The sequence below is a fragment of the Perissodus microlepis genome, chromosome 13 (assembly GCF_051167445.1).
Source record: "Perissodus microlepis isolate ML-2025 ecotype Zambia chromosome 13, ASM5116744v1, whole genome shotgun sequence".
Lineage (NCBI taxonomy): Eukaryota > Metazoa > Chordata > Actinopteri > Cichliformes > Cichlidae > Perissodus > Perissodus microlepis.
Window position 1 is genome coordinate 22,969,154 of NC_140473.1, and position 25,667 is coordinate 22,994,820.

Here is a 25,667-nt window from a genome sequence, read left to right on the forward strand (position 1 = left end):
TGGTTGTACTGTTGTAACAGCCATTGAGGTCTGCCGTAGATAATCAACTTAAAATTACAATTTAAATGGATGTAAATTCCAGCATTGGCTGGTTTTTACTGTGTGAAGTCATATGTGCACCAATCTAATACTTTACTTGAAACAAAGCTCTGTTGCATGTTGATACATGTCTTTTGTTTTTTGTCATATTTGTCTTTACAATTTTCACTCAGGAATCACACCCAGGTGTTATTGCACCTCTGCTCTTCTCTAGCTTCTTAGCAAACTGGAACAGCTAAGAAAAAATACTACAAGTCATGCAATACCAGTAGGTCTCAGAGAGGTAAATATTTCAATAGGGTCAAATCTTATTTTCTTTTTCTTCTGCTGTCTCTCTTCATCATTTACGAACACCTACAGATCCTGCACCACATGCTCTTAGTCTGTTTCTCCCGTCTTTCCTCCTGCTGGCATCTTCATCTCTCCACTTCCTTTTCTGTCCACACCTCAACACTCCTGCTCTCTCTCTCACTCTCATTTCTCTCTCCTGTTTTCTTTTGAGCAGCACGTTGAAGCCTTTGTTAGCTTTCTCTGGGGCTAGTTACAGCAGACATAGTTGAAATTCCTGCTGGATTGGAGAATGGAGGCAGACAAATGTGCTGTTGGGTTGTTAGACTGTTTGATTTCCCTCCTGCTCCTGGCTGGAGTGTGGGATCCATCCTTCAACATCAAAGTGTCCGCCTTGGATCTCAACTCTCATAATCATCATTGTGTCATTCTCTCTGTGCCCGGCGAGCAGGGGGATGTGTATCATATCAGGAAGGAAACGGCAGCTGTGACCTTGGGAGGACAAAACTTTAACAAGGCTGTGTTAATATGAGGCACTCCAAACCTTAGAAACAAGGACGTTTAACCCCAAAGGAATCGTCGTAGAAATTTAATCGCAGATTTTCTCTGAGTTTTTCACTCTAGCAGTGCAGAGTCATTTGACTTACAATTACCCGACTCTTAAAGTATAGTATTTAAGTTTGCTGCTGCATAGCATTTAGCATGACTATGAATAAATCGCTGCCCATCACAATTTAATACTGAACTTTTGAATTCCACTACTGATGCTATTTGCCACCATTTCAAATGTTCATTTTGGCAGCTTTATATCTGATTTTTATTAAAGGTAGCTGTTAATTTGCTGGTGCTGCTATTTGCAATTAATGCAAACTCAACATTTCCTCCATCTGCTACTTATTTCTATCCCTTCAGTGGCTCAGGGATATAATCCCTTCTGTTCAATGAAAGACTTATGGGGTGAAACATCTGCAGGAATTGTTGAGTTTCATTAACAGCAGCTTAACACTGAGAATTAACAGCAAAGTAAAATTAATCATCGACCAGGTAAAAACATTTCTGTTCCAAAGAGTGACCCATAGCAGAATGATTGAAGTGTGATTTATGTTAGAAAGATTCATTCTCTATATTGACAGTGGATGTGTCTAAATAAGGTGTGAACCCTTCTCAAATGAATTAATAATTAATCTTATTTAAAAGTTTCTCTTTTGCAAATGTGTGTTTGCAAAAAAGTACTTTTTATACTTTTTGACAGATAGTGTGTAGTCCTGCGGCCGAACTCCACCTTCACTATCTTCGACTGAAAGTAGCAACACTAGACCTTACTTTGCTCTGAGGCCTTGAGGAACCAGTGCTTCACCTCCTACACATTTCCAGTTTGAGCAGTTAGTCCTCCATTATGCAGATAAACTGCAAGATAGATGACTAACCTTGCAAGGACTATCCTCAGCACCTCCAATCCAGATTGGTAGGAATGAGTTCAGCTACAATCCTTGTGGGTACACGGAAGACAGGAAGAGGCCCTGTGGTAACAGAAAGACAAAGACAGAAAAGAAACAACTCCATGAAAAACCAGGACAAGGAAATGGGGCGATGAGAACTCGGTGTGTTTAAGCACTACAGTTTCCGTGAGAAAAGGTGAAGAATGAGAGAAGAGGATGCAGTCCACATCAGTAAAGAGTGGTGGATGTTACTTTGTTCTCAGCATCTTGCACTCCCAGTATTCTAATGGGGTAAAGTAATATAATCTGCATTGCAGCCCAAGTTAAAAATAACCTAATGGTGCAGTGACATATGATGCTCTAGGATCACCGTCTGATTCCTCACTAATTTGAGATTAATTGGATTTATAAGAGTATGTGTTACCTCCTGCCTGTGCTTACTGTACTTCAAAGCTTCTGTTTGGAAAGGCAGTCAGTGTAATGATACACTCAAATCTAAAAGATAAGTGCTGATTTCCTCATTTTGTAGCTGACTTGTTAGTATGGCTTATTGTTAATAACTTTCTTTGCTTTCATAATAAGTGTGATGTTTTAATCAAGGTATCCTATTTATTTACTATTCATTAATCAATTCCCTAATATTTGACCGATATTCCTACATGTCCACAAATATTGTATTGGTGTCCGACAGAATGAAGTCTTGACTATGTGGATGTGGACAGCTGGAGACCCAACAAGCATGCAATGATTCCTGTTATCCTCCTTGGAAATACGCTGCCTGGGGCGGATGCGTAGTCGGTGCATTATAATGTAAATTCCCTGCGGACGAAAAACAGGCAGGCACCTGGGTGTGCACAAAATTTACGCTGCTCAGATTCAAGTGGATTCGTGTTTACTCACAGACAAGGAAAGTCGAGGCTTCAGATCACAGATATACAAGTGGTAAATATGAGCTTCCTCCAAAGGGTATTTGGACTTGGGAGGAGCTCAGTAATTTTGGAGTGTCTCAAAGTAGTACTTATACTCCCTCGCACTGAAAGTAGCCAGGATAAACGGTAGAAAATAAAAGGGTGTCATTTTCTATCAGCCTGTTGGTTAACAGTTCTACAAGCCATATAAGGTTTAGATCTGTGTTACTGGGTTGGTTGCATGCCCTCAGTGGTATTTGAACCAACTGGTTTAAAATTTTGACATTTTAAAGGCTTCTGCTGTTTCTTTGTGCTTCTGAGTGGTGGAAAAACAAACCGAGGGCGGTGTCAGACAGCCTTAATTCTTTACACCGACCTGAAATTATCCTGAACCAAACCGTCAGCCTTAACACGGCTGCTAATAAGAGCTCATCCCCCAGATTTCTTTCACCGGCCTCCTGTGTATGTTTGTCTTCTCTCTCACATGGAGGCACAAACACACCCCTCCTGCTGTGTTTGGACAGTATAGCTCACAATCTCCATCTCCAGCACGTGGCCAAATGAGGCCTGGGCTTTGTGTGTGTGTGTGCATTTAGGCTGCTTTCTGTATTGGTGTGTGTACGGGCATGTGCCTGGCTGCCCACGTTGACTCTAATGTAGCCTGTCATATATAGGCTAACACTACTCTCTAACCTACCCAGCCAATCAAAGCTTGCAGATGAGAGGAGGAAGCCCAGTGGCCGCAGGCTCTGCATAAGGCTGCAGTGCCTGTCGACGGCAACCATGAACCGACTTATTGACTGGCCGTCTGGCTGACTTGCTGACTAGTTGTCTGTGTTGCTGCCTCTTGAGCTGGCTTTGCCTGTTCATCCTTAATCTGTTTGTCTATTTAAAGTCTTAGGTTTATTGTATCAGAAAGAAAAGGGAGGGGGAGGCAATAAGTTGGATTTTCTTTTTCTTTTTTTTTTTGTTAAGCCCCCGTATTTAGTCGCCTGCTGATCCACAGGGGTGTCAGCCTGTCCCAGACTAGTAACATCAGAGATTGTGCAGGAGAAATGAGTAGTGGATTGCATGTTATTGTCATGAGATGGTGACTGCCATGTTGTCAGCTGAGCGTGATGATGATGATGGAATGCATGAATAGTAACAACATTTTTTTTCCTCTTCCTTTTCCCCTTCTCCAAGTATTTCACACACACCTCGTTCACCACATTACCCTCCTCGCACTGATAGGATTACAGCTTCCTCTGTGCTTTTTAATTAATGGGTTAAATAGACCCCCTACTATGGACCTCGAAAGGGGCTGTGTGTGCATGTGGAGGGGAGAGATGGCAAGGTCATGTGACTTCGTTTAGAACGGTATTAAAAAGAGCCCTGTGTCCTTTTGATTAGCGTGTGTGTGTGTGTGTGTATTTCAGGGTGGAGGCTGTTGAAAAGCCGAATTAACACATCCACATTGCAGCCATTTGAGAGAGAGACTTTTCATATAAACCCAAGACTTCTAAATAAATGCATAAATGGGTCTAAATTGATAACTGGAGTCTTTATATTACTGTGTATTAAGCAAGTATGCTTCGTTTTGTTTCTATTAGAGGTATATTTCATGGTGCTCAGTGCAAAGAGAATGTAACAGTGGTAAAACAAGAAAAGGATTTAACCAGTCACCTACGAATGAATGTTGCTGAAGATAAATACAACCCTTGACATTCAGCGTCTTCTCCTAAACAGGAAAAATAAATAAAAAAATCTTGATTATACCTTTGTAATCAAGTTATGAGCTGTGCAGATACAGACATTCCTTTGCGATTCTGGGGTGTTTCAGAAGCAGTCATGCACACGCATGCATGACGACACATGTGCTGCACACTGCATGCATGCATGCATGCATGCATACATTTGTAAGCAGTCAGGACCCTTCTCAGGCGCAAGGCAGCCATGTTGACCCTCATAAATAGGTCATGGAGCATACACACTGAGGTTTAAAGTGCATATCACGATAAACAGAGCTGCTCTCTGGCATTGTTGGTGTAAGGCATGATGGTGAAGAAAATACCATGACTTAATTACTTGGATATGTTTCCCTTATGGAGGATAGGAGGTATTTTACTTTATATAGCTATAACACATGGAAGCTGAAGGGTGAAATGGTTCATCATTTTGATGGATCATCAAAATGTGTTGCCTCAAATATTGTTAAGTAAATTATTTCATTATTTTTATCTATAGGAACAGCAAAACGAATGTGTGGCAAGTTTGTTAAAATGAGTTAAGTTTAGTATAAAATGTAACTGGTTAATTATCGTTTTAAAATTAAATTGGCATGAGTGTTAAATTGCAGTATCTATAAGTATCTATTGGCCTTAGCTGATGTGGTTCTGTTTTACTTAGTCTCATGCAAAAAAAAGTTTTCACGAGGCTCCTAAGTACACCCTTACTGTTTCAATATGAATTAAGATACTGATGTAATGCAATTAATAAACTGATCATTAGCAAGTGTGAACACCTTTTAATAAAGCAGATGATTTGGCAGTTCATTTGTCTATTCATCATTGAAGTGCGCGTTAACACAATACCACAATTATTTAAGGGATGGAAGATTGTCTGAGAAATTCACTCCAAGTTCAGACTGTGCAATGCACAGAGGAACCGCTAAAAATCCAGAGCTATGTCTCTGACTCCTCTGGCCTCACTTAGAATGTGAAATATTCAGTCTTTTTCTAATTGGACTATCTTGAACTTTAATAAGTATTACTCATTAAGAAGGGTTGACAGAAAAACATGGCAGCACAGCTCAGGTTTGCATCAACAAACCACAATGTCTGGAACAATGACCTTTGGACAGATGTAATGCACAGTACCATGTTTGGTAAAATCAAGAACAGCATATCAGAAGCACGGTAGTGGAGGGGTGATGATTTGGCCTTGTTTTGCATCCACTGGCTCTGGCCAGCTTGCAGTGACTGACTTGACTGTGAACTCCTCTGTTTACCAAGTATTCTAGAGTTAAATGTGAGGCCATGTGTCCCAAAACTAAATGTTGGCCCAAATTGGGCCGTGAAAAACAGGACAGTGATCCTGAGTATGCCGGCTAATGAGCTGTGCATAAAAGAAAGCCTGCAGGCCTCAGTTGAGTAAAGAACGAGCCAAAATTCCTTCACAAGAATGTGAGAGACTGATAAAGTCGTACAGAAAACAATTATTAAAGTTAAGGGTAATAAAAAAAAAAAAAAAAAGGGAAAGATGTTTGCGAACCATTGACTCATCGGGTGGACTTTTAGTGGAACTTTTAGTGGGATTACTGAAGGAAATGCTGCCCATCTAAAGCTACACTCATTCTGTAGAACAAATAAACTGTATGAAAAGTATTTGAGACAAATGTTACAGCAATATATAGATGCATTTGGCATTAGCAAATGTGAAATTAAGACTTTCTCTCTAGTTGCTCAAGGGCTGCTATTTTGTCATCGCCTCAGTTCTGTGACTCAAGGAAACTGGAATTTCCCTCAGGGGATCAGTAGATATCACATTAAATACACAAGACTTGTATAGTATCAATCTTTTTAACCTCTAACTAGCTGGTTGAACTTTTTTTCTCTCCCTCCAATCAGTTTTGTTTATCCTATCAAAGAACTTTACTGTTAAAACCTGGGAGATTATTAGCCATAAATGATGCAGATTCTGAACTTGACAGCAAGTCAGCAACTTGTATCCTCCCATCATTGGAAAGCCTGACATGCTAAGGATTTGTCTGATTAATTATCTTACCAGTAGACTTAATTGGTGAATGTTTGTGATTAGGCTTGGTAACATTCACAGATGTGCAAATTGTTTGGATTGCTATCAGTTACTATGTGAAATGGTTCTGTGTGGATGTGGAATGTTTGGCTCCTTAAAACGTGTTGACACCTGTGATAATATAAGTTGTCATGCATGCGCCGTTTAACATCCCTTAGGCAACACTCACCGAGGGCACACAGCCTCTTGACTCTGCAGGCAGCATGTAGGCAATGATCACAGTTAAATGTCACAGAACTGCTGATATACAACGCCTCAGTGTAGCCTAGTGGGTATCAAATGTTTTCTGACATTCCCCAAATCGAAGTAAAAAATGTAGTAAGTAAAAGGAAGCTCTTGTTTGTGCATTTTTTCCCTGAAAGTGATATAAAATTAACTTTGCTTCACTCCCCCCCCCCCCCCCCCCCCCGGTTGTCCACGTCCCATCAACAGAGCCACTATGCCCCATCTCAGTGACTTTCCCCCACAGTTTGAGAACCGTTGGTGTAACCCAAATGTTTAAATGCTTCAAGAGCTTTGAATTTTAGTACTCTTAATTTGGACCCTAGAAACTGTCTGAAACTTTGGTGCCACCAATGTTTTGTTGTGATTGCTTTTATTGTGATTGTGGTTTCTTTTAACATGGTTATGGCACTCTGTTTATTTAAGCAAGGGTCTACTGTCACTCTACGGCTTATATACAGACCCATTCTATTACATAAAGCAATGATACAATGGTAATTCTTAGAACCAAAGAAATCTTCACCTGATATTTATCTTTGCTACAAACTTGGATTGTTGAATAACCCTTATTCCATTTCTCCTACAGAAATCCCAAAGCCACAGTGCAGCGCACCAACAAGAAAGTGAACAATGACTCCACACTGCGCATCCAGAACCTTTCTATTCTCATCAGGCAGATTAAATCCTACTATCAGGTAAGATTTTACTACTTTGCTTTATCAGAAGTTAAAAGTAGCCACAGTGAAGTGATTGTTAGGAGCTGGTTATTGCAGATAGGTCATAAAAATGTGTGGATTTAGTGAGAAGGGTCAAAATCCCTTAAATTTAGCTCTTCATACATACCCCATGTTCCTTTATGCCTAAAACAGGAGTTGGCTTTCACCACCTTTACCACTTACAGTGGAAAAATGTATCAGTTAACACACTCGTCAAGTTTAGCTCAGCATACACACAGAATTAAATGGGTCCGCACAAGCTCATGCCACATAAAGAGTTGGCTGTATAAACGGAGATGTATTTGCAGATGTGTATGTGAGTGATGTGGTATCAGCCTCCATCCAGATGTCAAAAGTGGCCCAATAAATTTAAAGAGACGTCAGGAATGTAAAACAGTGATGTGGTTACTCGTCTATAGTTTCTGCTATATATTTTGTTTTTCTTTTTACATTTTTAACTTAAATCTGGTTATGTACCATTTCCCTCTTGAACAATTTTCTTAATTTTAGAGAGCTTCATCCGACAGAGAGAAAAATAAGGCAGTTGTCCTGATATTGATTCATTCTGTGTAAATGTCCTAGAAAAGTGAGGAAAGCTAACTTACTGCCTAAAAGATACTCTTAGAAACTTTGGTCAGAGGTTTGAAGTTGATATAAGTAGACCAAGTTACGCATACTGAAGTAGATTACTGCTTAGCATGTTATCAGGTCTTTATACGTTTCAGTTTCCGTTCATGGTTAATCATTACTTGTGAATCTACAGTCTTTGCAGTTGATCATATCAGTAAATAAAGACTCACACTTAGTAAATACTTTATCAAATACTGCAACAGTATACTATACTGCTGAGTTACTGTCTGCTGCTCGTCAAATACATTTCATTGCAGTGTTGACCCTGTGCTAACTTGCATATGACAAAACTGAAAACACGTGTGGTGAACTTGTCACAAGCAGTAAATCCCACTAATGCTGTGATATATTTGATATATTTGTGCATACTCACCCTGGATAATCTCTTGACTGCTTGCATATGTGGGACACCACATGGTTGATTTGTGTCGAACAACTTTGGTTTGCAGCCCACTTCCAAGTGTGGATGCCAGATATTTGAATCTGTAATCCTCCCCCATCTCTGTGGTAGAGTGTACATTTTTTTCTGCTTATCAGTGCTCTGTGTCTCACGTATAATATAAAGTTTAGTTGGCATAGAGTAATATTTTCAGCTGAATTAATGCACGACACAAAATGGTCTGAACACTTTTTCATATGTTGAGACACCCGGTGTTTCCAAGAAATACTGGTGAGCATGACAGTCATGTATTTTTATGTATCATGCAGTTTAAAATTTAAGGTGTTAAGATGAGGTAGGGTTACTTAATTTCAGTGGGGTTTTTTTGTTTGTTTGTTTGTTTGTTTGTTTGTTTTTTAAAGTGGATGTTCTTTAACTTGAGATAAATTCATGTATCTAAAAGGACAGAACACATTAATCAGCATTTCTGTGAAACTGCCAGTGTCACCCAGCGTTCCTGTGGCAAGATGTTTTTAAAAGTGCTTTGTTTTTTTGTAATCTTTGGAAAACAGTTTTGTAATATAGGTTGATTTATTGCCCAACCTCAAATGCATAAGTTGCCCCACGGTAGGTTGCTGTTACAGTTGTGTAGTTTAGCGTGCTGTCCCACAGCATTCCTCAGTGTCTGCTCCGTATTGTTTATAACGGTTATGCATGTGTGTTGTGAAACCTGCAAGGTTGACAGATTTGCAGAGAATATGATTCACATTGTTGCTGGAACTGTGTTTATGGTAATCAGGAGTTGTGTGGGCCAACATGCTGTTGCAACAGTGCAATGAGTTCAGGAATGCTGATCTAGCCAAGCAGTCAACCTGATAGACACAAATTCCCACACTACAGGTTTAGGATTGACTTGTATCCTCATGGGTTGTGAGTGTGCTGGGCTTGTGTAAGAATTTGTCATTAAAACTGCCATTTCTAATTTCTGTTGCAAAGTCTGTTGTGCAGACTTTGACATTATAAGGCCACAAAAGCTCCAGTGGGCATCTTTAAAAGGACTTGCCAAATTATGTGTCATAGAATCAATGTATGCCAGTTTCCTCTGAGGTTGATTAATGACTAGCAGAGTAAATGAATGATGAGATGACAGGAAGGGTTAATGACATTAACTGGAAGTGACACAATCTATCCTCTGTTTTTTAACACCCTGGATTTAGGCTTCAATAATGCCCCCATCTTCCGGGAGGTAGATTAAAAATATATGTATTTAGTTGAGTGCATGCACAATATACAGATATCTGATTTACTTTACGTTGCATTTGTAGTAAGGTTTGTCATTTTTCCAAGGTGTTCAGCACATGATGCAGCATGTGCTTCCTGCTTATTTATATGAATTAAATAACATCCTTTTCTGAAAAATTTAGCTTTTTGTGCAGATTTCAGTACCGACCCTGCCTACTTGTGAGGGATAATTTGTTGCACTAATATGAGACTAATTCAGTTCAAGACCTTGCTAAACATAATGTAAGTAAACGGGTGTTGTTTTGGGTGTATATAGTACTGTGTAATCTGTGTGGTCGTTAGCTTTACGTGAATGTTGTAAGGCAACAATGCAACTCTTGTATGGCCATGGCGTTTGATTAATCATCCCTGTTTGTATGGGTGTTGTTCTTTTGACCTCCTAGTCACACCATTGTTCAGCCACTTGTGTCTGCAGCCTCAGACTCTCGGAGACCACCTACAGGCTTAAATCCCTCAAAGTTCCCTGCTGTCCTTGTTGTGTGTCTGACTGCCCCTATGATGACCTATTAGGGATTTAACTGACAACGGAAGGGTTATGTGTAGGATGTAATTACCTATTTAAGTGAGCATTTTAATCATTTTGATTTGTGTGGTTTTGGACATATGTTATCTTGATTATTTTTAAATGAAGTTCTCCACTTCTTTCTTTATAATTTTAGTTCATTAGCAGCTTAAAAGAAATAAAACTAAAGTGTCTATGAGGCTGTGTGTATTGTATTTAATAACAAATAGTGAGTCTGAAGTAGTCAAGTCTGAATGAGATTAATTCTATATTTGTTTAGATGAAAATGAAAAGCGCATTTTTTTTTTTTTTGTTTCAATCTCTAATAATAGCGAAACGGTTTATGTGTGCTTGTGTTTTTTCTGTGGGGAAGCACGTTGGATGTTAAATTAATCAGTGGGTTAAAGATTAAACAGTCATACCTGTTGAGCATGCTAGGCGTTTCTTCCCCTGCAGCGCTGTTCAGAAATTGAAAAGCAGTTCATACGTATACCATATTTCCTGTTTATTCTCCTCAGCAGAGTTTCAGAGCCATCCTGCAAAATATGTATCCATGTATAAATATATATATGATCATACTATATTTGCACACATGCACAGTTTGTGCACTAGGCCACAGTCTTCTGAAGCAATGAGGAGGAAAATGACTTTGATAAATGGCTTTGCTGTGGTCACCATTTCCTCTTACTGGTTTCACATTTCCAGTGACACATGGAAGAAGATGGTACCTTTCAGGTCTTAGGCTAATGGTGTTAGCAGCTTTATATTTACTGTAGCACTCAGCACTTTGGACGAGGATGCGGCATGCTTGGCTGCTTCCTATGATTGAATAAATTGATCTTGATCTTTGAGTCTGTGTAGTGGAGCATCGGAGGAACTCAAGGCAGTTCAGAGAAGCTTTTTAAACAGACGTGCCCTGGTGACTGTGCTGTCGTCTTTATAAGCAGCACAGTTCATGTCCGGGAGGAAGGAGGAGGGAAGGACTTTATTTGGTCAGTCAGCAAGGGTTCAAATTTAATAATCTCCTCGTGTCAAGAGAAATGCAGTTATTAACTTTTTTGATGGCAGGCAGTTGTATACCTGGGATTTTCCTTTGTCCCTTTCCTCATCCCTTTGCCTCTAGGAGATGTAATCCTAGGAGCGTGTGTGTAGTGCGAGAAGTGAGCGGGCAAACAAGAAATTCAGTAATAACGGCTTTCATTTCAAAGTATCCCTGTCTTGGGCTGTGTTTGAGTATGAGGGTTGTCTTTCAATGTCGTGTCATTTTTGTGCGTCTTTGTCTCTGTTATTGTTCTGGTAAAGTAGATTCTGTAGGAGGAGGTTGATGTCTAGACGGGCTTCAGGCTTTGATTTTTAGAATCTGGTGAACATATCAAGGTTGAGCGTGCATGCGTGCGTGTGTGTGTGTCTGTGTGTGCGCGCGCCTTTTCATGTGAATGTAATGTTGTGAAGAAGCAGACGTGATTGCAGCAGCACATTTTTTTTTTTTCTTCAAAGTAAGCAAGGGGTGGAAATTTTAATTCTGGTAATTATTACATTGCTTTTGAGTAGAATATCAAGTTTCCTGGTACAGAGTCCACTGACTTTTCCATTGCACTGATGGTCAGTCCAAATATAGGCCAGGCCTCTTTTTAATTTAGTGGCCTTGGTTTGGCATTCTTAAGTGGGATGTAAGATGGAGCCTTCAGCTGAACTGAAGTCTTTGTGCATGTACTTGCTTTTCTCAAAGCTAAGTGAATCCCTTTGTCCTGGTTTATGAAACTCTGGCTCAGACACCATGTGGTGTCATTCATAGTCGAACGTAATCATTCAAACTGATGGAAGGGATTATAATTTTTTTTTCCTCAAGTTAGGAAAGTGTATATACTTTTGTAGTTTTTCATTAAAATGTATAAATGGCACAAAAATTATTACAACTTGCATTGATTTACTTTATTTAGTGCACAGCAACATTTTGCTTCTATCCTTTGAGTTTTAGACGTTACATTTGAAAATAAGAGTGTTTTTGTCCCCTGTTTGCCTCTGCTTTGGTTTGGGGTGTGGTTTAAAGGCTGGGAGCTCTGTTTTGACTCTTTAAAGAGTAACAGAGGACATCATTGATGCAGAGTGTGCCTGGCCCCAAAGCTCTGCAAGGTTTTTTTTTTTTTTTTTGCAGACTAATTCACGATAATGTTGCATGTTTAACGGTGATCTGTAAGCACTTTAGCAGCGAGCAGCAGTTTTAAAGTCCTTTCAAACCCTTTATGTCACATTTTCTCTTTGCTGTTGTTTCAAAAGAGCATTTGGTGTTTGAATTTGTAATCCAAGCTTCAGATGTTTTATCCATCAGCTAAACCTGAGAAAGTATAAGGGTGAAACCTTTGAAATTGTGTGGCTGGCTTGACTTCAGCCACACAAAGTCACTTGACTTTTTTTTTTTTTTTTTTTTTTTTTCCCCCAAGCTGAGGGAACATGCTTGTGAAATACTCCAATTCACCAGACTTTCCACACACTTTGTGCATTATCAGATTTTACAGCTTTGGTTCAACCCTGGTAGAAATTGGGTTTTTTCTAAGTAGTTGCTTAATTTTGGAGGCTGCCGTCTTTTCTTGATGATATATAACCTCACAAAAATACTTTTACCAGTTCAGAGCAAGCTTGAAAAACAAATCATCATCCATCTTGCATCTTTCTTGTTGTAGCCTTTGCCTCAAGATACTGATTATGTTTTATTGCTTTCTGCTAGAAATTGTACTGTATTTGTATATTTTCACCAAGTCTGAACTTACTCACACAGTCCTTTCAGCATCAGTCATGAGCAAATCGGTTTATTAGGGCATGTGCTTGTAGCTGCAGGCTAAATGTGCTTTGTCATGCAGACTCACATGCTGGCTATTCTGAATAAGTCCTGTTGATTATGTTAGTTTAATAGCTCAGTTTTTGAACTCTTACACAGGTAGCAGTCAGTCACACATCACTCTAGGCATATATAATAAGGTTTGGAGTTGATTCATATTGATCTGTCTGGCTCAAATCATGAAATAATCTTTTTTTTTTTTCTGTTCCCAAAACAATAACTTGGTTAAAGCAAAGACAATTAAAGAGTCTCAAAAACTGACAGATGCCAGACAGCCTGATTAAGTCGCTAATCAGATTACCTGACTATACAAATAAGAACTTAAAAGCTTGATTCATATCACTGAATCCCTTGGAGATTACACTGTAATGGATAGTGTTGGTGTTTACATTTCTCTGCAGTCACGCGCAACACTGAGGTGGTTATGTTGGCTTTGGAGCTAATAAATATTGAAAAATGCTCATACTTATATTGAAAAAAGGCAGAATTTAGAACAATTTGTCTGTAGAGGTTGTCAGAGTTAGGAAAATGAGAAAAGACGTGAATAGACTGGAGGAAGGGGGCAGTCATTGTCTTATGGCTCAGCACACTGGAGTAAAAATAAAATGGCAATGATCGCAAGCTGATGGCACAGGTTGCCTGGTAGGAAGCAAGTGATCTGCAGATAGTTGTGGTCCTCGACTGCAGTCACGCTCGGATAGATTAGCAACAGTTTGCAAAACATTGTCGTCTTATTTATAAATGCAGACAGTGGGAATCAGTCTTCACCAATGAGCTCAACTCTTTTGCATAGTGTTTCTTTTCACAGAAAAGTGGTTGCTAGTTGGTTGGAATCTGGTTATTTTACTATATCAAAACACTTGTTTATAAACACAGATTGCAGATGTTGCAGACCTGGTTCCTGTCTTCAAAACAACCGTTTCAAAAGCAAATTGACTGTACATGACACATGGCCCCCAACTGTCAAATTGAAGCTGGCAGTTGTTTCGGGTTTGCAAAACCCCGGTATTATTACTTTTCTGAGAAAAGGTGCAGAGGCCAACGTAAATCCCGGGGGCCAGAATCGGCCTGGCAAAGACTTAATCCTACCTGCTGAACAGCTTTTTAAAATATAAGGGAAGGCACACATTTTTGGACTTTTAACTTTGAAATAAAATTATACTCCACAGTAGATGGGTAACAAAAAAACAACAAATAACAGAAAAGTTCCTGCCATTCACTGAATACAGTAGAAATTTCAGTTTTATAATTATGGGACAGTCTGAGCAGTGAGCTACCAGAAATTGTGCCAGAAACTGTTATTTTAACTTGAGGATACTCAAAAATAAATAAAAGTTTGATTGAATTTCTGATTTTCTGGTTTCACTTTCATGTTGATAGTTTTCTGAGTAATGTCAAACATCAAAGAATGTCAAAGAAATATTGTAGTGAATGTCATCCATGTGTCACCTTTTGCCACTGGCTTTCTGGTTGGCTGCTTACTGTAAACAAACCCATATTTTGAGATGCATGAGTCAGTAAACGAACCCACTTTTTTTTTTCTTCAGATTTTATGAAGGTTGGTATTAAGTGTTGTTCCATTTTAAACCCAGAACCTCTCACCGTTCACACCAAATAATCACAGCCTTCAGTGGGATCTGAACATTAGCTTGCCAGTATGACATCCCCTGCTCCTCTGCGTGCACATTGATCTGCAAGTGTTTGTGGATGTGCTTGTGGATGTGCCTAGTAAGATAAAGCATAACAGGAATTTGTGGCAGTTAAATGCAGAGACAGTTCCTGTATGCCAAAAGGGAGATATTTATAGATGATGTTGTTTTTAAGGGGAAGCTAAGAGCTAGGTTCTTCTTTTTCTATTACTGAACTAAGGCATGTCTGCTATGTCTCTGTTATGGACTTACTGAAGATAAGAGTGACATTTTATTGGAAGCGTCAGTGAACAGTTGCACTTTTCTCAAACATAAATGCGGAAAAAGCCCACTGTGTCTTTGAAATCTCCAAAAATTTAATTTTCAGCCACACATTTACACAACCACTCAGATTTACTGCTCCAAAACTGTTTAGCACATTACAGAATTGACAACAGAAACAACCAAGCTAATTTGAATTATGCATCAAAGAGAGCAATAATTACTACAAAGACATCTGTGGCATCAGACAAAGTTTTCCAGTCAGTGTAAAGCACAGCCCTGGGGATGACTGGATAGTGGGTGGTGGGGCAGGGCTTCCCCAGCCCACCTGCCAACACCTTTGAGACAAGCAGCAGGATCAACCCGTTCACTCGTTCTGCCTCGGGGCTCTCTTGTTAAAAGCACTCTAGCTGATGGATACCAGCAATGAACAAAGGAACTGGGCACTAATGGTGCGTTTGCCTCCTCCTCTTCATGTAAATGATGATCTGTCCATCTGGCTATCAGTGGACCCTCACTGCTGCTCTTTTCATGGTAGTTTTTATTGCCAAGAGTGACTCTTGATTTTTATTTCTTTCCTAAAATTCAGTTGTTTTTGCATGCAACCACTTTCTGCAAGGCTCCACTGACAATAGTAATAAAGTAATTTTAATAAAGTGTTCATTAAAAAATAATTCTTAAACCTTTTTTGTGGATTTTTACTCAGTTTGATAAGCTGTCAGTTCAGGTAAGCTGTTCACTTGTTAGTTTCTCTGTGAGACCATTAAAGTTTATTTTTGTTCTCCTCTTAAAATATTACTTTGACCAATAAGCTTGTTCTAGAGTGTGCAAACCCCTTAAGTGTACCTACAGCTCTTTTAGACCTCTTACAGGCATGAGATATGAAACATTGCTGACATTATTCAGACGTGGCCAGAGCGGTGAAGAGTGAGCCATGGTACATGAGGTGTAATTCATGCAGCTATTTTATTATTATTAAAACTTGTGTGTTGAAAGTAACTTGTCTTCCTTTCTTTCTTTCTGTATCTACTCCCCCTCTGGTTAACTCATTCATCTCTCACACACGGTGACAGCAGCAGAGATACACTATGAATAAACTGGCCTAATAAATGACTGCAAAATGCATTAGTCTGGATTTTTATCACACCTTGATGGATGGATGTGACTTTCCTGTTTGTCTTGGGAATTTTAGCTCCAGCTTTATCTCATGCGGTCTTCCCTGGTCGACAGCCGTGAGACTGTTACTGTTTAAATTTTTACCACCAGGTCAACTTATCAAGAAAAGCTGTGTTATTCTTTAACATTGCTAATGACACACAGTTACATTTGCCTGACTGCAGATGATTTAAGCTAGAAGGCTTGATGGTTTCCAGAGTCCCATCAATAGTTTGACTTGCTACAGAGAAACTTCACCTTCTCCCCAAAAGCGACTGTAGGGTAAGGCCTGATTTAGACTTCTGTAGGTAGTCTTTGCAGAACCTGTGACGCAACCTATGTAAGGTCCCTATATAGGTCCCTCCATTTCATTTGACCCTTCATGTCTAATCCTGTAGTTGGCGCATTCTCCATCCAGGAATTTGCCGACATTTTCAAGTTTTTATGTGAATGCTATGAATATTATTCCTTATATTGAGGTGATTATTGCTATTCTCTCACTGATAAATTCAAAAACTACTGCAAAAAAGAAGCCAGAAATACACTGGAAGAATCAACGGTAATGAATTAATATGTCACTGGATTAATTCAAATGAGTGTAAAAATGGCTTTACCACATTGAACAACAGGAAAAGCTTTTACTGCATTGATTTGGTCAGTGGGGATGTCGTGTGATCTGGCGTTTAAAGTGCTTGGTGTGTGTGCGATAGATATGAGAGAAAGCGGAAGCATGGTCCTTCCCATTGTTGTTGGTTGTAACCTTTTCAAGTTCATAATCTCTGCAGTTTTTCTCTGCAGAGGTGTGTGTGTGTGTGTGTGTGTGTGTGTGTGTGTGTGTGTGTGTGTGTACGCCTGCTCCTGAACATTTACTGTACCACGTGCTTCAGACTCTTGAGCATGGGGAGAATAAATCCATCTCCTCATTTCTATGGTAACACTCCACTCAGCAGAATGGGTGTGATTCAAGCTTTCAGGGCTCAGGCAGCATGTGTACAAGCACACACATACTTGTACGCACACACATACTGCACAATTAGTCCCCTGTTAAAGCTCTGCCGGTAGCGGAACTTGTGCTTGGGTGGAGAGATGGAAGGTGTGAGTGTTGAGAGGGTTACCTTAACAAAGAGCAGTCCTGTGTGACCAAAGCACAGCCGGCTTATGACCTCTCTATGGACAACACTGAACACACAGCAAACTTGCACACATACTGTAATGTGTATTTATTTTCGCATGGCTTTCGCAGCTCGAGGTGCAAATCTCATCTGCAAGAAGATTATCTCCATTCTCAGCACGTCCATTCACTGACCTTGAGCTTTAAACAATAGAGAAGTCTGCAGATCTCAAAATTATCATCTGCCTCGCAATTTTCTTAATGTATTCTATTGTACATGCTTTGGGTTTAGCTTACGTTTCAATTGAGGATGTTTTTGCTTTGTCTATCAGAGGAAATGGCTCAATAATACAAAGGGAAGGAGGAAGTGCAATATGTTTTTAAGTATTTCCACTTTTTGTTCACACATACTACATGATGACAGGTGTGTGTGCAGAGAGAACATGCTGAGGGAGTATATTCCAAGGTTTGGGTGGATGCATGGGGGTGGGTGCGTGGATAAGCTTCCACTTAACCTATACCTCATTTTAGCAACCTGTCTAAATGTCTCTGTAGGATGCAAGAGCAGCCAGTGTTGAGGAGCTGTGGATCCTGATGGAATCAATAATACAGCAATATAGTGTCAGGATAGGGGGATGGTGGGGTAAAGAAAGATGAGAATGGAGGAGGAGGAGCCCAGCACTGCGTGCCTGGATTGAAAAGTGATGGAATCAAAGCTGTAGCTCTCTTTCTTTCATTTCTCCCTCTTTGCCATTTTCCCCATTCTCTCCTCATTTCCCCCCCTTCCTCTCCTCATTTTCCCCCCTTCCTCATCACACATGCCTACTCAATGTCTGAATAACGTCTCTTTTTTCTTTTTTTAAATTTAGTTTAAATGATTGGCTATTCCACATCCCCCATGTGTGAAATGGAAATGATTAGACATTTGTAGTATTGGAGGCTGTCATATTGACTTGGCTAAGGACATTTCTGCTGTCACAGTTCGGATAAAGCACTGAAGGCTTTCCACGTGAAATCTGTATGAGAGTAAGTGTGTGTGCACATGCATCCCTTGGTGTTTGTAGCACATTGCCATGACATGCTCAGTGTGATGGCTGGTCTCTCTCCTGCAATGTCCATCATGTTTTATGTATGTGAGCTAAGCCTTTGCCAGCTAATCCAAGATGCATATTACGCTACTGTAGTTTAGTTTTTATTATTCGCCTCTACTTAATCCTCAAAGCATGCTATTACTCATACTCTTGAGGGGGAAAAAAGTCCATTTAAATAGCACCATACTTGAAAGCGCTGGACCTGATCTTACCTATAACACCTATACCTTGTCAGAAACCTATAGTCTACATACCCTACACCTCCCTCCCACAGTCTGGGTAAAATATATGAAGCTGTGACTGCGCCATGATGTTATACTGTGAACATTTCCCACACATTTAGTCTGCGTGAATGCTGTCAAGCTACAGTCTTCTTTTTTTTCTTCTAAGTTATACAGTCAGCTGCAGACTTGTTACTAAAGAGATGTAGTGCATGCTGTCTTGAGTTTTTTTGACAAAGCTCCAAGCTAACACCCAGACATCACAAGATCAAAGACTACGAAGTGTTCTTCAGTGTCAGTGGGGGAAGAACAGAAGGAAAAACTGTCCACGGTGTAGTTCATTCTTTTGTAAAGTCTTTAACAAAGCAGAAGAGGAAGTTGGGTGATGAATCGGTGAAAGAATCAGCTGTAGTGCCAAATCACAACATGGGTCATGAAGAAGAGTATCAGACTATGACAAAGGTCATGCACCGAGACAAATCCATCAGTATTAGCTGGTTTTATGCCATAGAAGCTGCAAATTAATGAAATAATTAATATAGCATAATTAATATAGCTATATGATAACCCGACGGGCGGGGCTGAGATAGATTTTGGTCGCCCGACCGGAGATATCGCTAGCTCTGGGACGTTGGGCTAGCGATTTTTGCGAGCCCTGAGACTGTTTTATAATATCTATTTCTCCATAGTTATTTATGTTTACAAATGATCAGTAGAAACATTCTAATAAATTAAAGTAACAAAATGATTATATAAATCCAGGTCCTTGAAAAGTGAAAGTTTGCCTTTGCAAATGAAAAGCTATACTTGAAGTGTGAACATAAAGCACTAAACTCAGTTGTCATTACTTTGCATGGTTGTCATGAAATGAGAGTGCGAGAAAACGGAGCTTGCAAGGCGAACACATGCTAGCATGGAAGGGGACAGGTGTGAGCATGAATGGATGAGGAGCAGCGGTCAGCAGTGGGACAGGTGGTTGTAGGAAAAGAAGTGTGTTTGTGTCAATCTAGTAAATGACTTCTTTATTTATTTATTTATTTATTTAGTACTCGCAAATGCTCAGTTGACCTTATAAAAATCATGTTCTGCTGGTGTTTTACCATCAAAAAGGCACAAAAATGTTTAAAACTTGTCTGCTTTCCACAGCAGCAAAGGCAAAAATATTTTTCCCCAGGCTGAACTTGTGGTACTATATTAAACAGCAATGGAGTGAGTCTGAAGTGTAGCTCTCTGTGTGCTCTTATTCACTCTGAATACCAAAGAGATAATAAAGCACAGTGCCCAAAATTTCCCCAAATTTTAGACAGTGACTCCAGGCTCTTTAGTTTCCTTTAGCATATTTTGGCTTCTATTTTTGCCCTTTAAAATCAGATGAATTTCACCCAAAGCGGCTGTCATGAGTTCTACATGGTGAATTGGCTGTCAGGCACACCAAATGCCTCTCTGTGAGATGCCAGCTGTGGGCGTCTGAGATACGCTGATTATTCTGTCTGACGCTTGTTGAGTCAATCTGTCTCAGCCTTCAGACGTTATGGCCGTTTGGTCGCTTCGGCCTGGAACAGCCAGACATTGGTCACTGTTATCGCTCCATTTTGTCATTGTTATCAGTGTTGTATTTGCCATTACCACATTTGTTTATTGCTAAGTATGTACTTGTAAAATGCTATAACATTTATTGCTCTTTACAAAAAGCACGCGAAGTTATAATTTCAGAAATGCAAATTATATGTAGGCTTTTCTGGAAATTGCTTTGGAAATGTATGACTCCTTTCGTTCCTCCGTGCATGCTCAGACACCAGTGTAGACAGAGGAAGAGAGACATAGCAGCTAGGGTCACTGCTGTTATCACCACTGGGATGAAACCATGGCAACCATGCTTCGGACCTAATAACCATTACTGCCTGTTACTGCGACCCCCTACTCTCACCTTTACCCCATTTTAGTGAAGCGTCTCTGTGCATCATTTCTGTTATCAAATTATTAAAGGAAAATTGGTGAGTCTAATGTTCTTCAACTAAAATATTACAGTCTAAAAAAAGACAACAACAAACTAAGACCATGTGAACCATGTTGTAGTGCTATTTGATGACAGCCAAAAATCAAAATCACAATTATTTTGGTCATATATTCGACTTAAGGAACATCATCCATTAACTCATTTGAAGTATTAATGATTTTTCTGCAGGTTTGTGTCCTCTAATTAAAGGCTTCCTTTCTTGGCTCAAGATAAACCTCACAGTGGAGAAAAAAAACAAACGTTTTTGTTCATGTTCGTTGTTAAGGTTGTAACAATTTTCCAAAGCTACCGTTTAACATTTTGCTTCAGTTGTTCTTGAGAGGGGATGGGAGGGCAAAATAACAATTTTGGCAATAAACGTGTTTACTCTGATATATTTCCAGTCCACTCATTATCTGACCAATCCTTAAACACAGGTATCCACATGGGTACGACACTACATGAAGACAAAACTGATATATTATTGTCATTTGTATCTTGAGTATAAATTATTGCACCCTTAGCAAACAATGGAATGGAAAATCATAATTAAATATAATTATTTGCACAGCCCTAGCTTTTTGTTATAGCTCATTATTTGTCTGTCTTTCAGACTATGCGGCTATCTGTTTAAAACCAGATGTGAGAAATGCACTGAACATCTGTCACCCCATCCTCTGTATACCTTCCTGTGTGAAGCGGCAGTTCTCTCTCTCTTCATCAATCCAAACAGCTGACAAAGGTTGTCAGAGCTGCTGCTACAGTTTTGAATTCATCAGCTGAATGTAGCTGGTTGATTATTTTGGAAATGTTTCAAAGCAGCAACAGATGTGGTTCTATTTTTAGCCAGTCAGTTTTTTTTTTTTTTCTTCTTTTTTCTTCTTCTACGGTGAGGTCACAGAGTATGTATAGAGCAGTTAATTACTGCACACGCAGAACTTCTGCAAAACCCTTTACTGATATAAGCCTCGTTGTCATGACTGCAGCGGTGCACTGCACAGAATAGTCGACTGTCAGGTCAGATGAGTTCAAGTTGTTCTCTGCCATCAGGTAAGTATGAAATATTCAAGTTAGCTGACCTTTATGTATATTCTATTTAAAGAAACCATCTCTTCCTTTGCAATCAGACATGTGGTTTAGGGTTGGTTTATACTGCTCTAAAAGTTTAGACCATGAACACTGTGGCAGTTAGCTGTGTACAGTTTCTACCAAATGGTTAGCTGGAACTTTCTGAATTTTACAGATGTTGCTTTATGGAAGTTTGCTCTGTTTTTCTTTTCTTTCCTTTATTCCCCCCCCCCCCCCCCCTTTTTTTTTTTTTTTTTTTTTTTTTAAGGAGGCCATATTTTACCTTTTGCCTATCTTGTCCACTTTCATTTATTGTGTTTTTTCCTTTCTGTGCATGTGTAATATCTGCAGAAGTTACAAAGCCCATGTCAAAAGGAATTGTCTACTTCAGAAAATACTAGTTGTTATTAGGTGTCTGAAACACCTTGTTGGGGTCCAGCTTTTTGTTTTGTTTGTCTGTATCGCCGGGTAATACATTTGCCTAATGACCTCTGGCAGAGAACAAGCACCCTACAGACCAACATTTTTATTCTTTTACAGTAGCTTAGGCTGCACCTTCAAGTCTTGGTTAAATGCCAGACATGGATGACTCTTTACTAGTACAAGCCCATGCTATACTATTATTTTTACCTCTTCATGCTTTGTCCAAACTGATATACTTGATCACAAAAAATAGGGCTGGTAGATGCTGTTTATATGATGAAAATGGGTAATTTTAGTCTGTTGCTTGGTGGTTGATTGGCACCATGATGGCGTCATCAAATCATATGTCATTTGTGGATATAAATGATGTTGTCATTAATTTAAAATAATAGGGTGCTTTCATCAGGCATTTTAGGTGCAGAAATACTAAAGTTCTTATGTGCCAGATTTGTTGCTCAGCCACTGGTCCAGGAGGAGCTGGTAGAGAAAGACAGACACATTTCATGTATTATAGTAAGATTTCCACACCACTACCAGGAAAATACTCTGTGCTGTTTTGTTACATGGCTGATGTGGGTATAATTATGTGCCCAGAGGCCAAAGTTATGTCAACATTTTAACAGCAAGGGGCAGAAACTGGGGAAACTTTAAGACCAATTTTAAACCAGTAAACAAGGACTGGGGGTGAGTTGGTTTGTTTCCATGTTGCCTTTTTTTGCTACAGTGCGGGTCTTTGAGAAAATGGTAAGGGCATCCAAACAGTGACTTCTGTTGCAGGTTCTCGTTATTTGCCTGATTCTGGTTCTGGCTCCACTGGCTGATGGCTACTCATGTTCTCATGAGGTTTAGGGTTCGCCAACAGTAGTCTTTTGCCTTGTTTGTTCCAACCATGCAAGGCAAACAGAACTTTTCTGAAAGGTGGTCTGAAAGAGACTGTGTCCAGAATAGAGTTGCATACAGAGAGAAAGCAGCAATGTAAAGTTTGGGTGAAAAATGATCTATTTATGGTTGTGGACCTCTAAAAGGACATTTATATAGCCTTTTAAATGGCATTAGACATCTTATTATGATGATTTGACGTCATTTGTTTCTAGCTGTTTTTGTACCATTGCCGCACCTTTAATTTGACTAAAATGAAAGCATCAACACCAACATTGTCAGTATGTGCAGATGTACACATTGGTGCATTTGTCTACCTGAGTGTAATTTGTTGGTTTGGTTTCATTTTGGTTATGATGATTGAAATGTGAATGTAGAGGGCCCTGCGGCATAAACCACACCAGCTATTTAACCCACATGCGCACCACTCCCACTTGCATCATCTCACATATGCAGTCACTACCAATGCACAAAATCTCATGGTTAACCAGATACTATTGATTTATCTGGCCTCACCCAGTGTTTAACTCTTAAAAATTTAAGAATTGTCTTTCTTTGGAAGGATCTCACCTTCCTACTTTCACACTATCAAATCTCTGAGCATTATATATGTAATATTTCAATTATTGCTGTGTAGCCATGTATTGATAAACAATTAATGCTAAAAAAGGATGATCTTGGATGGTAGTATCCTCTGATAGACGTATGTAGCGCTACTAAAGCTATTTAGAGTCCAATACTCAAGAACTCTGGCAAATTAAAGTACCATTTGGGCTTGGTTTAGATTTAGTTGCTTCGATTTATTCTCCATAATTAGTTTTTTAAAAATAAATATTTGACATTGCGCTCCCTTGCTGAACATTTTTTTTCTTTTTTTGTGTGACAGGAGTGTCTCCAACAGCTGGTGATGATGCCTTTACCAAATGTGCTGATACTGGGCCGGAACCCCCTCTCTGGTAAGTGCCAGCGTACTAAACAGTACGTCTTCATTATACAGACTGACGGTCTGACCCGTCCTGTGCCGGTTTTAACTTGACTCTAGCTGAGTGGCACTGGTAGTAAGTGCATTGCAGGCAGTTCACTAAGAGGACATTCAACATTGCAGAGCTCCCCAAACTTCATCAGAATGCAAATTTAATCCTGTTAAAATTATTCAGTGCTTTGATGTTTCATGTGTGCTTTCTCTTTGGTGCCTTTATTTTTTCTTTTTCTGCACAATAACGAGCTGTTAAATGTCATTCATAACCCACGCAGAATCGAAACTTAACAGCAGAAAATGAAAAATGTTGATTATATTTTTGCAGCGATGTGAAGTGGACCAATTATAGGTTTCACAATCTTTCTGCAGCTCTATTCTCAGAAAGCGTTGTGAAAACTTGTGCACACATTTTCCACCACAAGCAAGTCGCCCACGGCCACATCTGTAGAGTTCTATTACCCAAAGTGTTAAATTCATTTAACCCCTTGGCATCAAGGCTTTGACCTGGTGCTCCCAGCTATGCAACTTAATACGTCTTAGTCGCCTTAAAAGCAACAATCGTGCAGAGTCAAGTGTTCGAACACCATAATAATATTTTATGTAGCTTGACTTGTCCAGCCCTAAGTGCCAACTTGATACTCCAGCATGAACTTAAGTAAGCCACTGAGGAGAAGATAACTAACAGCAGGTCATCATTTAAGATTATGCCGTAGTGGTTGCAGAAATACATTTGTATTAAAATATATCATTTGGGGGTGGTGGTGTTCAGCCAGTGTAGATCAGTAGACACACAAAAGATCATTGGATTGGTTGCTCTACATTGGGAAAACAGTATCCACGCAAAGGTTCAGAGCTTTTGTGTAGATGTCTGCAACTTTAATCATGAGCTCTTCAGTGTATTGTTTCCAGGCTCAGGTCACAGATCTTGCTGAAAGATCTGTACCTTTTTAAATACCCATCCTCCCCCAGCTGCCTTATCATACGTTCATCACAGCAGTTTGTTATTTTTGGGTTTTCAGCACTCTTTAGTGGTCACAATTACCCTTTTTAATTCTCATATGCCCCTACTAGCATGAAAGATAAATAAATGAACGATAAGAGGCTGCAAGTAGTGAATACTTTTGTGTATGGATCACTGGCACCAGATTTCATAATTGCTTTTATTTGGTGTTTATTAATCCTTGTCAGCCCCTGTCTGTTTGTTTGAATACATCACTGCCATTTTCACAGCACCTTTGCAGTCTTTCACAGCCTCACGCAGCAGCCTTTAAAAGTCCTGAAGGAAATATTAAGAGGATACCGAGTTCGACCCATTGCACGAGTGGAGTGAAGCTCCATGCAAGTGGGCCAGACCAAGCAGGAAGACTTCACTCATCTAGTGCTTTTTACCTTGTAGCTCATCAGATAATCAGTCAGCAAGGCAGCAGCCAGTCAGACCAGTGCTAGCTGTGGAGCTTGGCTCGCTGGCTCGGTGACTGCCAGCTGAAAGTCATTGGCCATGTGTCTTTTATTATGCTCCCATTAGGGGGGCAGGGGACACCTCTCCATGTGTGTGAGTGCATGCATGTGTGTTTGGTAGATGGGGGAGGGGTGTCTTCACAACAGTGAACAGTGGGAATGCACTGTAGTACCCCCCTCAAGGCTCTGGTTTAACCCTAGCTCCCCTTGCATAAACATGCAGGGTTATATGTACAGACAAACACTCCCTTGTGCATGCAAGTAGTGTCTGGTCAGTACGGTTATGTGCACATGTCAGAAAAACAGAGTAGCTCCTTTGT

The 25,667-nt window shown here is 39.7% G+C and overlaps 1 protein-coding gene across 6 annotated transcripts in view; it reads left to right on the forward strand.

Annotated features, from left to right (window-relative positions):
* ccdc88ab (coiled-coil and HOOK domain protein 88ab) overlaps positions 1–25,667 on the forward strand; it is a 68,253-nt gene that overhangs the window by 4,382 nt on the left and 38,204 nt on the right. For all 6 annotated transcript variants that reach the window (XR_014801927.1, XM_084948234.1, XM_084948232.1 and 3 more), the window contains 2 exons: positions 7,278–7,386; positions 23,797–23,866. Coding sequence is in view for 5 of the 6 variants with exons in the window: in XM_084948234.1 (XP_084804360.1) it covers positions 7,278–7,386; positions 23,797–23,866 (179 nt within the window). In the remaining variant the exon portion in view is untranslated. The remainder of the gene's footprint in view (positions 1–7,277; positions 7,387–23,796; positions 23,867–25,667) is intronic.